Source organism: Heliangelus exortis, chromosome 2 (genome assembly GCF_036169615.1).
Source record: "Heliangelus exortis chromosome 2, bHelExo1.hap1, whole genome shotgun sequence".
Taxonomy (NCBI): domain Eukaryota; kingdom Metazoa; phylum Chordata; class Aves; order Apodiformes; family Trochilidae; genus Heliangelus; species Heliangelus exortis.
In genome coordinates, this window is record NC_092423.1 from 14105348 (window position 1) to 14121114 (window position 15767).

Genomic DNA, 15767 nt, shown 5'->3' on the forward strand with positions numbered 1-15767 from the left:
GAAGGAGCTGCCTTTGTTTTGGGCTACAGCATTTGGTAGCCCTTGGAGGTTTACTTCCACATCAGATATTTATTATTGGTCATGATTTTGATCATTATTTTAATAGGACTGTTGAATTCATAAAATTTGAGTATTTGCAATGCTTTCTCGTAATGGTTTTTGTTTATTTGTAAATCCTCAAATTGTGTTAGGTGACTTTAATTTACGGATCTATAAACCAGTAAGTACTTCTTCTGTGCTTAAGAGTGAATTAGAACAGGTACTGGATTATGGATGTTTCCTTTGAATACTTGTGGGTGAACACTACTGGACACATTAAAGCATTCTGCTTGTATGTGCAGCAGTTCTGCCCCTTTTAGTATATCTCTTTTGAAGCCGATGTTGCCAACCCTTTTTTGCTTGGGTCAAGTATGTCTTTCAAGAGGTACCTTATCTAGGTTAAACCTTTTTGTTTACTTGTGACTACAACAGTTTTAAGATGGATCCGTTACTCAATCCAGGTTTGTTGAAAAGGCTTGTACCCATGGAACAGAGAGGGTGTGAATGAGGAGAACATAGGGCTTTCATTTTTAGTAAGCTTAACAGGAAAAAAGAGTATGGCAGCTGCAGGCTTTGCTCACATGGCAGGGGGTGGGAAGTGTCAAGGAGCATGCTTCCTTAAGCTTCCAACTCTTCTGGATGTCCATGAAAGTTTCATATGAAACGATGGGCCTGTAGCCTTCTACATAGAGCTTGCATTTACAATTTATGATGTTGTTTGATGGTAGCAGAGCAGAACATGGAGTCTGAAAATAAGTTAGTACACTGCATTCCACTGTGTCACCACTGTACTACCAAAAGTCTTCTGTCTTTGGACTGTGAGATGTCCTGAATTCTTTCCAGTTCACAGGTTTCCATAGTGTGTTTCTCCTTTTCCTTACTTGTCATTTACTTTTCTGCTCAGACACCACTAGTCTGGTTCAGCCTCTAAATCCTGAATCTCTTAAAGTGCTTCAGCAGTCTGGTCTCTTCAGTGTCTGAAACTAGACATCTTAAAGCAGTTACTTGGATTGGAATTTTAACTAAAATAAATCTTAGTTACCTCATTTAAGTACTAACGTAACATATTGTAAGTGTAGTTATGAAAAATACTGCTTCCCCCCACACTTATCTGGGGAAGAGAACTTGAATAGTTTAATTTCAAAATGTTATTATAATGTTTCTTTTAAGGGAATACTGAGAGGGGTGTTTTATCAGGTCTTGCACAGAAACCATTTTCCGCTCTTTACAAAAACTACGCATGCAATAGATAATACTAGAATTTAAAAAAAAAACCTTTTACAACATTTCTTTTTTATTACTGCTAATGAAATTCTGCAAAGTTTTCTCTCATCTCTAAAGTTTGTAATGCAACTGTCTGCCAGTTATGAGCTGAGTAAGGGATCATAACTGGTAAAAATTAACACTATTTTTGTATGTTGGAGAAATGCAAAGTAATAGAGACTGTATGTAGAATAAAATACATTTTACTTTAAAATATACTTACGAATGTGTTTCTGTTATTAAAAAACCCCAAACTATTCTCAGTAATACTAGTCAGCTATGCCAAATCAAGCATTTATTGTGCATATGCATGCATGAGTAATATGGAGGTGTATGCTGAAATGTTGGATTTTTACACAAGTGTATTGCACATACAAAAAATGCCAAAATACCCAAGATATGTCATGCTACTGTTTTATATCTCAGTTAGTAATACTGTTTTGTTTTAATATGGTAGAAAATATTTTAAATTGTCATTTATACTTCAAGAATTTCCTAGAGATAGTGGTATTGGTTAAAGAGTTCCACATTTGTGATGTGGAAGACATTGCATAATTCCAGATTTATTTAAAAGTTAAAACTTAACTTGGCCAGTTTTGATTAGAATATCTTTATTTCTATAGGTACCTCAACACACAGTTTATTAAGAAGAACAAATTGACTGAAGCTGATCTTCAGTATGGTTATGGAGGGGTGGATATGAATGAACCATTGATGGAAATAGGAGAGGTAGGTATCTCTGAAAGTGGGAGCAGATATAAACTTTTTTTAAATTTATGTTTTAATGTCAAAACTTGACCTGAGGGCGTGATTACTGTTCTAGTTTGATTTCACTGTTTAAAGTAGAAGATCTCTGCTTCTTTTAGATAAGAGTAAGGATTAGGTAGTGATACATGAGGAAGCATCTTCTGTCCTTCTGACCCAGCTACATAGCTGATGAAGATGGCACTGACAGTTGAAATTGCTCATCCTCTGACAGGTTGTGCTAAAAAAGCACACAGAAACATTATAAAGTTTAAGTCAAGGCAGTTCAGGAAAGGAAATTCTTTTCTTGTCTATCTTTGTTGTCTCCAAGGCTTGCTAATCAGTGGTAAACCTGTAAAGGTTTATCAGAGCTTGGAAGTACTTATTGCTGCACTGTTTGTGGTATCTTTAACATGGCATAAGTGTTATTACTTATTTCCTCAGACTGAGATTTAGTTGAGTCTGTTCCCATACTTGTCAGAGGGAGTCATTAGCTCTGTGTGAATGACTTTTAGTTATCTGCTTTGGGGGCTGGGAATAGGTCTTGGCTTGCTCTAAGGGCTGGGTGATACTAATAACTTCTCCCCTTGTTTCAGTGTGCTACTCCATTCTGAGATATCACCCAGAGGATGGTAGTGGCCATTTTTGTACATAGCTTTCTGCCTCAGCCTATGTTTACCAAAGAGAACAAACAACAGACCTGATAATTCAGCCTTTTTCAGTATTTGGTTTTCCTCATGTTCATGGAATCACAAGTAGAACAAAGATGCATACTTTTCTTTAAGCTTCCCAGCAATTGTTCCTAGGATGGTATATCCCTAGTTCATCATTTGGGCAGGTTATAGGAGGGTCAAGATTCTTCAGCTGTAGTCTTTTTCTTTTTTTGTTATGAAGATACTCGGATGATGATGTTTTGAATGCTATTAATGAGTTTTTTATTATCTCACTTTTTCAAGACTCCTTTAATTTCTCTTTACCAAATACTGTCTTTGTAATTTGCAGTAGTGAAAGAATTTTGGATCCTGAGGCAGTAAAGTTAATCTCTGTTCATTAATGCTGCAGGATTAGATTTATAGCAGTTACTCCATTGCCCTGGAAAGGAATGGAGACCTGAGTCATTCACTCAAGCAGTTCAATGCATTAAATGGCATCACTATTTTTGTTAATTTCATTGCCCCAGAAGTATAAATAGTTCACATTTCCTGACCTACACTGTAATCACTAAGTTTGTCAAGTTTTAGTTTTGAAAGCATTTTCCTTTTCATTGTGATTTCAGTTTAGGATTCTATCATTTATTCTTTGTATTGCACCAGGTACTTTGACAGAAGTCCTTATTTCAGTTGTTCATTACATTAGAATGGAAGGAATTATCACTTATCTCTCCTTAGATGATGGAGATGATCAGTCCTTTTGCTAAGAGCAAACATGCTTATTTTATATATAGTTCTCTTCAGTCTTGGCGTGAAGTTACAGAAGTAATGCCCAGTACTTGTAGAAGCAGAGCTGTACACTCTGTGCACTGAAGTTTGTCTCAGCATCATTCGTTTGTGCTGATGAAACTTTGGGAGCTTTCCAGTGATCTACACAAGTGCATCCTGCTTCTGGGGTGTGAGCAGTAGGTACATACAAGAGACAAGAGGTTTGTATGTGATGTGTATGGGCATGGCTTCAGATTATCATCCCAATAAGTATTCCAGACATTCAGTAGTGGTTGGACTAGGAAAAATACAGGATGAGATCAGTTGAGAAATTAAGCTGCCAGCGCTTGCAAGAGATGTTAGGTTTTTTTCTGTCTGTATGTTACGAACGCATGATGAAAAATACTGCTTCTTGCTTCTCTGAGTTGAGCTCCTATTACCAATTTCTGACTTTTGAGTTCTCAGTGACTCTGTGGGAGCCCTGAGCCAGAAGGTAGTTGAAGTGTGCCTTCTGGGTTTGTTTTTTTTTTTCCCTTGTTGGAACAACAGATTCTGGAAAATGGAGGAAAGTTCCATGTTCTGCATTGTCATTCTAGGTGGAGAAGTAACATCAGTCCCTCTCTTCAAAAAGAAAAATGTCTCTTGACCTAGTAGATCAAGTCGTGGCCTTGACTGTCTGTAGTTTATTTGAAATTCCAACAGGCAACTTGAAACTATTTCAGATTTGTAGATTATATGTCAGAGCTACCATGCTAAAGACAACATTTCAGAGACTACGTTACAGGACAGAGTTACCTGAGGTAATCCACCTCACCTTCACATTATCCCTCTTTGGCCTTAGGTCTGGTTTTGCCTTCTGTGTAAAAACTCCTACTTATGATTGTTGTTAGGGTTTTTAAGATGGTATATTTTTAGAGCAATTGCTTCACCCACAAGAATAGGAGACACTCGACTCTATCTGACTGACCCCTCTAATGATATGTTATGAATGGGGTGACCTATGCTTAACACAAATATAACAAATTCTTTTTAGGCCAAATATTGGCTTGCCAGTGACTTTGCTTTAGCTGTATGCATCTTATTTTGGAGATGTTCTTGGTATGTTGGATATAAGGGTTTTGTATCTTTGACCTCTGGCAAATTGGCCAAGAGATACTCTTTTTTTGTCAGCTGAGGCTTATTTTGCTATCATTTTAAGAAATACTGGTGTCTGTACACATGCAGTCACTTCAGGTAAGAAGATATGTTACTTACCAATTACTGTGCAGATGGGGTTTTTTATATTAAAAAATGCAGAAGATGTCCTTGTAACCAGTTTGCTTATGGTCCTTATAATCCTCAGTGGAGTGGAACAAAAAAAAAAAATCAGCCCTATTAGATGTGTTGGAAGCATGCAGGCTGGGAAGCATGCATTCAAACACTACCTGACTAGAAATAGTATGTCTGACACTTACAGTGTCCAAATTTCTATGATCTTCATACAAATCCAGTCAGATGTTCTAGAAGAAAAAAATATTTAAAAAATATATTAATATATTGGCAAGTAGGGGAGAGGAGGAGGGCAAACAAAATAACTTAAAAGGGAGAAAGAAAAGTATATGCAACAATTTCAATTTTAAAAATCCTGGATGGGGAATTGTCATCTTTGGGTTTGGTTTGGGCTTTTTTGTTATTTTTATTGATCTAAAGTTGTTTTGTGTCCTGACAGCTAGCTCTTGATATGTGGAGAAAATTAATGATTGAGCCACTACAGGCCATCCTTATTCGGATGCTCCTCCGAGAAATAAAAAAGTGAGTGCTTTGTTATTTTTTGATTTTTGCACAGTGGGTGGGTGTTGCACTTTTTACTTTTAAAAGTCTGGGGACTTTGACCTAAGTCTTCTATGCTTTTACTGTGAAGGTAGCTTCTTACTAATGATGATATTCTATCAAACTTTCTCCTTATAGCTATATACTTTTGGTTTGCATGCGTATAAAAAATACTCTGAAAAGAAAATATTAATGAACTGTAACCCAAGGGTAGTGATCTTTTCTCTTTCAGGAACCCTTTTATCAGTAGGATTTGGGAGTAGTTAGGATAATTCTCCTGGTCCCATAGGATGCCCTCCACCTGATGCTGACTCCTTATGGCTTCTGTGCTGTCAGTAAATATAAGGACCAGGACATTATGCAAGGATTTGTCGAAGCCAGAAAAGCTATGTTGCTTTGCATGGGACCCAGAACAATTCTTGCTAATCTGCCAGGAAGACTAAGCTTGTGGGTTTCTATTGTTTAGATTAGTGACTTGACTTAAAGTTTTGGTTCCTTACTTGAATTAAATGAAAATAATTAACTTTTATACTTTGAGGGAGTTTAATATTTTATTTCTGAATATCTTTGTTACTTTTAAACAATGACCATGGTAGTTACAGGACTTGGGGCACTTTCAGTTTAGATTTAAAATCTTTTATACTATGTAACTCTCAAAAGATCTTTTTATTTATGAATAAACAAAAATATTGAAATGTGTACTGCAGGCTTCACGTGTAGTTGTAAGTTCAATCAGTTTATACACTTTTGCTACTGTTCAGAGTATCTTTGGAATTGCCTCATGGCTGGGTTTTTTAAGTTGTTGCATGCCTGACCCAGGTGACCATGCTAGTGTACATAGACTAAGAGTGAGGTGATCTGGCTGGTTGAGGTGCCTTGGACATGCACTTGGTCAGACAAAAAGCTGTATTTATTAAAAACCTGATTTTAATATTATAATTTTATTTTTGCTTCCTGAATTAGATTTTTGACAACTAAGTAGTTGACATGATGTCCATCTCAGATGGCATTTCTGAAGCCAACAAGTATTTATTTGTCAAACCTTATTTCCTTTGTAAGCAGTGCTAACACTACTTTATGAAGACACTTACCATAACAATTTTATTTCACTAAATGAAGATTCCCTAAAAAAATCTGCTTTCTTAACAATAAGCATAGTGACACTGAAGACTTGTGTTCTAGTCAATCTGTGTATTCCACTCATGGGTGCGTGGGAGTGGAAATCTATACAGACATCTGATGCCTCTTAAAAGTAATAGTATGTATAATAGTATTACCTTAAGGCTGACTGCAGACCTCTCAAGGGTACTCAGATCCATATTGCCACTGGCTTCCTGGGGCATTAGATCTTGAGACTGTAAAAAGTTGACATTATATGTTGTTAAACCATTTGGAAAGTGTTAAATAAAACTCAAGTCATTGTTTCTAGTGATTGGGTCCATTTGTATATTTTTTCCCCTTTTTTAATGATTCTGTGCTGTGATTTCAAAGAAGTTAATTCAACTCTATGTCTTAAAGTATAGATCTAAACTCATTAAGTTTGTTCTTGTCACTGTGTAATCTAACTATTATGTAATGATCTATATGAGAGAACTTTAGCTCTTCTTTCTGGTATGGTGAAATGTAGGTCTTGCTATGGGCATTCTGAGGATGGCCTTTGCATGTAACTACAGGCTTGTTGTTGTTCTTTGCTGTGATTTCAGTGGTCAATACAGTTTGTAAGAGGCAATTTAAAAGACTGCTGCAAACACCTGGAAAATGTCTTAGCACTGAGTTCTGCAATTCTGGGATTAAACAATGTCTTTGAAGAAATGTGTATCAGTAACTTATATCTATCAGAGGTGCAAGACCATGCATGGCAGGATTATTACCTAAAAAATTGAATAAAATTACTAATACATGTATATAGTTAGAAACCTCTTTATTACACATGTAGTACTTAAGTGTGTGCATGCTTCAATTTATTAACATTTTTTGCAAAAAACTCCAGAATTAAATAGATGGGACAGTTGCACTTCTTACAACCAGAAGATTTTGCATAATATACAATGATACACGGAGTTGATAACCAACACTGTAGTCAACTGGTTGCATATAAAAGTGTGTTTATTGTTGTACTGGAAAAGGGTAGGGGAAGCAGAGCCACAAATTTTGCTTTCAGGTTTCAGTTTATCAATGTATGTACATGGAATTTTAAAAAAGGCTTCTGACTAAAATCTTGAGCACATCTACTTTTTAGAAGCTATAAATTTGTGCAATAAATTAAAATTAATAAACTTTTTGCACATGAAAAATAATAGTGGTAACCTGAAATAAAAAAAATAAAGTGGTAACTTGATTCAGCTGAGCAAGATGGCCAAACTGGTTGGCAGATTGGCCAAACGTATAGCAGTAGTTTTGATTGAATTTGCTGATACCAGAAAGGAGCAGGCTGTGCTCTGTTACCTTTCTTGTGCTGAATTTCATGCTCATCTAGCTCCTTAGTTAATCAAATCAAGCACTAATATGACAGAAAACCATCTTGACTAATACTTCTGACTGGAGTGATGAGTCAGTTCCACAGAGAATTAGATGAGTGCCAAAGCAATACAAGAGAGGTACAGAGGCCTGTAACTGAGCAAGAGATCAGGATTACAGTCCTTGAACAGCAGAGAATTCTTAAATCACTTAAGCTTATCTTGTCTGACTGCACTCCTTAATACAGAGTTCTGAATATAACACACTTTCTTCCCCCTCCCTCTAGCCCAAGCACTCCTCCAGCAAGGCAAGCTGAATATCAACTTAGGCATTTTTGTTTCAACACTACAGGAAGCCGTCAAGATCTCGAATTGTGAGAAAACTCATCTATGAAATTCTTAAACAGAAATAATTTGGAAATTATTCAGGTGCTATCTCAAATGACAGTGTGATTAGTACAGACTAACCAGGAGAGGCTGCTCTAGTAAAGATAACTAACATTTTCTAACTAACCAATTCTATTCCTGTCTCAACTGATACATTATTTATACCATTTGTTTTAAAGGAAAGTTACGGAAAGTTAATAACTTCACAAGTGTTCAAAACAGGCTCTTATAGCTAGAAGAATGAATTCTGTAGTTATTTGGTCTCAGTATGGGCATTGGTCTAACACAGCAGAGCACTTCTATTGAATGGTGGATTAATGTAATGAGTACAGTGTTTTATTATTGTAATTTTACATATATTCTATAGGGCTAGAGTAGTACGCTGTATGATACATGTTAAATTTTCACTGTTGCCTCTAATCTTACAAGAAGAAGATGAAGTTAATACAAAAAGAACAAACAAACAAAAAAAATGAGCAGCAGAATTAGTGGAAGTTGTGTTTCTGTGGCTTTATCTTTTTGTTCAGATTCCCCACCAAGTGTAATCAATTCCCTTCTACCCTCCCAAGCTGTCCTGTGACATCCATACTTCAAACTGCAGCTACTGCTCTCTAGCTGGATGCCATATTGTTTGCTGACTACTGCCAAAACGGAAAAAAAACATGTAACAGTAGTTTTGGTTGGAAGGGACCTTAAAGATGAAATATACACTTAATAGACTTCTGCCTTGGTGCAGTCCCTGATATATGTTATTTTAGTTTGGCAGATACTCTTTATTACGATTTTCATTAAAATAATCCTTGAAACTTAAGTAACTTCTGATAAGTCTGTCAAATTTTGTTGAAACTAGCCATTTGTGTTGTAAATTCTTAGGAAGAAAATGCCAATTATGTGAATAAAAACCTCACATGCTGCCAAAGTGGTGAGAATGATTTTCTGATATATGCTTGTTATCTTGGAAATACTTTTTAGATAGGCTCGTGGTGAAGTTTGTAACATACTTTTGTCAGTGAATTTTATGACAACTTTACTGTAAACTTATAAAACTCATCCACTGAGGAAACTTCTGTTAAGCTACTAAAATTTCTGTGAGTGTAGGGGAAAAATGGGGATTGTGGGCCTCTGTTAATTAAAAAAAAGAAAGTTTACATAATCCTGGAAGTTGTTCAGATCTTGTGATTTGATTGGCAACCACATATTCACTACCTCCGTATTCAGAGGTGGATTCTTTCTCTCACTTGTGTACTAGCAGCTGTCCAAAATACAGGCAAGGCCTGTTCCCTGTTGTGTTCCTTTTTGTCTATCACTTTTATGCCATATGACCTCTGCTTCAACAGTCTGTCTCCTCCCTTCCAGCTCTTACATGGAGCATCTGCCTCCTCTGGCCTTCACATCCCCTGGGCCTGACTTGCTGGTCCCTCTCCTCCTGTATCTGGGGGGGATAAGGTCTGTGAGGTGGCCTGTGACCCATCAGAGGGGAGCTGCAATTTATCTGTAATTCCAGTAATGCTTATTGTGTTTGAGTCATCAGTATCTTTCTAGGTCCAGAACCCCACATGCTAGAGGTGGACTGGAGTGTCTCTTAGTAGAACCCTTTTTTGTAATATGCTTGTCTTTTAGTTATGTAGCTTCCTGCACTCCATGCCATGGTGCTGTGTTTATGGGCTGCATGCATCCATTACTGTGGTCCTGAGCCTGTGGTGGAGTTGGGTCCAGCCCTGGTCTGGTGTTACACTTCTGTGATGTGCATGTGTCTCTGCCATCGTATAACCAGACCCAGCAGAGGGATGCTGGCAGGAATGCAACATATGTACCCAAACTCAGTTTTATTCTATTGGTTCAGCTACCAGAGGAAACCTTCCTATCCCTAAGGATCAGAAAGCTGTCCCTGCTGGAGCAGTTACCCATTAGGTCAGCTCAGTTACACCAGGTGGCCATGCTGTGTAACTCATACAGTGACTGCTCATTACCTATTAGAGAGCTAGTTCTTTCCACCCATCGTGAGCTTACATTTTTAGATATTAGGACACTAGTATTTGACAGCCATACATATAATTGACAGTGTTGTGAATATATGGATATGGTATGGTGTGTGTAACATGGTGACTGCTGGTGTGGCTGTCCTGGCAAACTTCTCTCGTCCATGTGCATCTTCTGTAGTTTTTTATCAATTCTAAACTAAAATGAATTAAGTTATTTCTCCCCCATCCTATCCCAGCCCAGATGAGTAGACGAAAATGTCTGGATTTGAAGTCTATTTGCTATTTTTTTCCCCCTTTATTTTTTTATCACAGATGTAAATCACTTTCCCATACCAATAAAGGTTTCTAACAGAAAACTCATTTTGTCTTTTCAGTCCAATCTGAAAAGTCTTTATTTTCTGTATACATCTGTATTTAAGAAAGCAAAACCTTTGGAATTACAACTGCTAATGCTAAGTGTAAATACAACTGTACTTATTCCTATTTAACACTTTAGGAATTAAGAAATATTTTTTACTTCTTTGTAAAGTGTATGTGAAAGGTGATCTTTTTTCATAACAGTTCATGTTTTAAGAAAGTTTTTGCTGCTCTGATTGTGGGTCTGATATTTCCAGTCTTTGCAAAGGAGCAGACACTAGTTTCTAGCATGCAAAACACTTGTCAGAATTACTCTTGTTACTACTGAATGGAAGTAAAGATAATATTTTCTCCACTTGAGCTTGCTCAGTTGAAGCTAAGAACTTGATTGGAAAATATAGGGCTTTGCTTTTCCAATATATGATTACAAATTGTGATGCTGTACCAGGTGTATTATTTGTTTCACTCAGTATCTGCATGTTGAGTAGCAGATACTCAGAAAACAAAACAGTGTTCCTTTTGGTGTGATGTTGGCAAAAATTTTTTTTTGTTAAGGGCAGGAGTTTGAAGGTAGTCTATTTGATGAAGGCTACAGAAACAAGATGGAATTTACTTCAACTTTTAAAGTTCTTGCTTAGAGTATGTAATTTGGAATACTTACATCTTTAGCAAATACTTGGAAATTTCATGACCTGCAAATGCTTTTGAATAGTTTATGAGTTACTATCTCAACAATTTAAATGTATAGGTGTGAAAGAAGAGTGTATTTTTATTTTAAGATTAATCTTCAGTTTTGCCAATCTAAGCAGAAGAATTTGCTGGAAAAATGTTTTCATCCAATGTTATTTTATTTGGTTAGCAGATGAGTTACACTAGATACCTACATTCTCATGAACATTTGCTTTGCCTGTTTCAGTGATCGCTGTGGAGAAGACCCAAACCAGAAAGTAATCCATGGGGTTATTAACTCCTTTGTTCATGTTGAACAGTATAAGAAAAAGTTCCCCCTAAAGGTATATATAAATTTCTGATTGATGTTTTTAATTGTGAATGTGATTCTAGTTAATGTGTTATTTGTCCTTTTAAAAAAATTCTCCCTTTTAGTTTTATCAGGAAATTTTTGAGTGTCCTTTTCTGAATGAAACAGGGGAGTATTATAAACAAGAAGCATCAAATTTATTGCAAGAGTCAAATTGCTCACAGTACATGGAGAAGGTAAGAGATTCTTCTGTACTCACAAAATAACTGAAATCTAATACTATCAATTTACTGATGGTGAATGTTTTTCTGTTCAGTTTCCATAGTTGTTCTTTCTTGTGTGCTTATATACAGCTTAAACTATGTTTTTTGATGATATGGTTAATCTGAATATGAACTACAAAACTTGCCTGTGCTTGGGCTGTCAGCTTCAAGATATTTCATAATAAATGGCAAATTGATCACATTAAAAAGGCAATATAAGGATTAGAGAAGAGTATATGTCAGAATTGTTACAAAGCATTATTAAAAATTTCGATTACATACTCAGAGGTGTATTTTGTTTTGCTTTGTGGTGCATGAAGTCAGGCTGTGTTTAAATTACTGGTAATTCGTAAGCTTTGCTTGAGGAAACAAAGGTTAATGCAAGATGAGGAGTCAGTCATCGGTGCCTTGCTGTCCGCATGAAGACAGAAGAATCAAGAAGATTATGAGATTGCTTTTAACTTTAAGGAGCATAAGCTTATGGTTGCACACCTGAGGTTAAATTCAGGTACAGGCTAAGACTTCAGTTAAACCAAAAGATACGCAGATTAATTTTGTCTATTATTAGCAGTCTGGAGTTGCACTGCTTTTCCTAGTCTGTCCCCATATCCACTGGATATAAGTAGTTTTGTGCCACCATTCATATTAGTTATTTATGATGCCTATTCTCTTCACTGAAGTTACAAAGAGGTGTTTCACTAGCAAATCAGATGTATACCTATGCCTTTTGAGCAGATGTTTACATACAAGCAGATGGATTTGCAACGGAAAAGTGATTTTTACATTATTATTAGGTTTTGTGATAAAACTTTCTCAGAAGAAATAACTGGTAGGAGAAATTGGGGAAGACTGGTCACAAAGTTGAAGGAAAAAAGAAATTTTGAGAACTGTTGAGTAATATTTGACATCTAGTAGTGACTGAGTCTAGTCAATACTCAGAAGATGACGTTAATTCAATATTCAGCTGCTTCAAAAGAGCAAATTTAGTTTTTCATCATCTAAGACAAGTTCTTATTAAACTTCTATCTATTCATGTTTCTCATTCAACATGCATGTTCTGTTGTACGTTCATGGTTCTATATTGGTTGTTAGTATTTCACCAGTTCTCAGTTTAAAACCTTGTCTGTAGGTTTTAGGTAGATTAAAAGATGAAGAAATGCGGTGTCGGAAATACTTGCATCCCAGCTCATATGTCAAAGTGATTCATGAATGCCAACAGAGGATGGTAGCTGATCACTTGCAGTTTCTACATGCAGAATGTCACAATATTATCAGACAAGAGAAAAGAAGTGGTAAGTCTCAATGGTCACAAAAAGCATGTAGTGGTTTTTGCTTTACTCAGTTGCATTGCATTCTCCTGTCTTTATTCAATAACCTTCTGTATGCTTAAGTATTTTTAACTAACATATTTAATTTATTTAGAAAGCCCAATTAGACCCTGAATGACATTTTTTTCTTTTAGCATGTAGTTCCAAATATATAGTCAAAGCCTTCTTTTTACTATTAACAACTCTTTTGAACAATATTCTGTCTTTCCTTGTCTTATCTTAAAAACACACTGAAGTCCTGTGTCCTGTAGAAATTATAATTTTTATGCTTGTGTTTTTATTTGTAAACCAATGGCTCTGTCTTTACAGATTTCTTCATCATCATTTGACAGGTCAGGATTATAAAATACTTGGCTTCTTTTCATAGCCACTTACTGTTTTCCTGAATCTTTTGTGACCTCTTTTCCTAAAACCATTTTACAGAAGCAGATGCTCTTAATAGTTATATTCCCTGCCTGACTGAAAAAATTATGCTTCCTGAAGACTACATGCCTCTTAGCCTTGAAAGAATGCTTAATCTTGCAGGAAAGATGGTTGCTATTATGTGAAACAAATTATTTTTCACAGTGAAACTCAAACTGTATTCAGTAGTAGGATTAAAAAAAAAAAAAAAGTCATAATAATGCCAGTTGCCTATTTATGGCTTTTCTAACCTGAGAAAAACCTCAAGCCACTGCTGGAGGAAAACAAAAGATCAAGAAGATACTTAAACTGATTTTAGTCAGCTGCTGCTAAGGGAGATACAGGGAGGCCAAGAATTAAAAGAAACCAGCATAATACTTTTCCATAGTAGCCCACCTCTCTTCTTGCAGTCTCTCCTAAGTAAGTTGTATTGGAATAGTGAGGTAGTCAGAAATACAGCACTCAGTGAAAAACAGTATTAGCCCTACTCTTGGGTTTTTTTCTTTTGTCAGTGATCTGGTGTATGTTAATTTTATTTTTTTTTTTTGGAACATTTGGTCTTGTTTCAGTCTTTGAAAAGTTCTGTATGAAATTGTGAAACTAAATTGTTTGTTTTTAGTGTTTCTAATCATATTCTATAAATATCTCTGTTACAGACATGGCAAATATGTATACTCTACTTCGTGCTGTGTCAAGTGGTTTACCTCATATGATTCAGGAACTACAAAACCATATCCATGATGAGGGCCTTAGAGCAACCAGCAATCTTTCTCAGGAAAATGTGAGTTACTTCAGGCAGCTGAAATTACCTATTTGATTAATATTCCTGATGAAATGTTCACACTTTTCTTTTTAGTCATTCTGGTTTTTAAAATTTTGTCTAAAAGAAATGGGTTTGGAATATTTTGGATAAATTGTAGCTTCTAATCTGCACACTTACCTGTGCAGCACGTATCTATCCTCAGAGTTGATTGTTGTGATCTAACCAGAAACAGCTACAGCTAGATATTTCTCACTGTTGTTTGTTTAATGCTGTCATGGCAAGTTGGTCCTTTTGTTCCATGTATGCATTTTTATCCTGAATTTCAATGAATCCTGAAAGTCAGTGGCATTTGCTGTTCTGGTACGTTGGGAATCAGTGATTACATTTAGTTTAATTATATGTTATTTGTAAAGACTTGACATCTTGTCCTGATTTCAGTATAGCGTTTTATTCTAATAGCTTTGTAGTCTCCTATTTTAATGTAATGTCTGAAACTACTGTAGCTTAATTATTTTACTAAAGTGTGTCAAATTTTTTTCAGTTCATATGTATTGAAATTAATCATTTCAATTTTTGTTCCTCTTCCATGGCTCTTCAGACACAAACAAGCAAGTTTTAATTTGGCATTATATTTGTACATGTATACATCTTGCTGTCTATATCTGTGCTCACTCTAGGCTGGTGACTTTAGCCAAGCACTGTTTTTGTCTATAATAATACATAAATATGACCTTTTGTAAATTCAACAAAAGTGACTTAACAGGAGTGCTTACTCTTCTGTAACTCCTGTGTACATAATGAGAATGGGCTGAAGTCTTTAGTAAAATAGTTTACTTTCAAATTATTTGTAAGTTTACTGAGGTTATTCTTTCAAACTAGCATTGTCTACACAGGGAAATGAATGCAGACCTAAGAGGGTGATGAAAATTAACAACTTTATGTAGATAAACTAAAAATTAGAAGTGCTTGTGCCACTGTGTGGATTAAGAATGTGTCATCAAAACATTTTTAATGTGTGACCTTAGGATGCACTAGGAGAGTCATGTAATGCAGCAAGTGTGTTGCACACTCTTGCATTGCTGTCTGCCAGCCTGCCTGCACAGGGACTTCTCTCATGTTAGCCATTTCTGTACAAAATGTTATGCTGAAATGCTGCACACTCAATTGGATCAGTAACTGTCCTACTTAGGAAAATTCAGAGGGTTCATCTGGATTTTCTGCTTCTGAAACCAGTGTGAATTAGCATCAAATAGTAAATTGTTTCAGTAGCTGTTTGGCTTGATTGCTGTACTTGTTATCATTAATGATAAAAGGGCTAATAAAGTGTTCTATAGAATGATGGAAAAGATTAGGCAACGTGGGAGCAGTATAGACTCAAATCTGTATTTGGTAGCAGAACTGTAAATGTAGTCACAGACTTTTTATTTCCAAAATGTGCTTAAGCACAGTAGAATAAGTATACAATAATGCAGAATTAACCCTTTCAAATACTATGATTTTAACTTTTATAAAAAAGAATAAGTAGGAGAAAATGTACAACTAATGTAGATGTGTTTGTATGTGGGTAATACTAATTT

General features: G+C 35.8%; 1 protein-coding gene across 3 annotated transcripts in view; it reads left to right on the forward strand.

Moving 5' to 3' along the window:
* Positions 1-15767, forward strand: part of CUL2 (cullin 2) — a 43022-nt gene that overhangs the window by 12654 nt on the left and 14601 nt on the right. For 2 of the 3 annotated variants that reach the window (XM_071734817.1, XM_071734816.1), the window contains exons 5-10: positions 1926-2031; positions 5173-5255; positions 11372-11468; positions 11560-11670; positions 12827-12989; positions 14084-14208. In XM_071734817.1, the coding sequence (XP_071590918.1) occupies positions 1926-2031; positions 5173-5255; positions 11372-11468; positions 11560-11670; positions 12827-12989; positions 14084-14208 (685 nt within the window). Of the gene's footprint in view, positions 1-1925; positions 2032-5172; positions 5256-8016; positions 8104-11371; positions 11469-11559; positions 11671-12826; positions 12990-14083; positions 14209-15767 lie in introns of all 3 variants that reach the window. The other variant, XM_071734815.1, reaches the window with a different exon arrangement.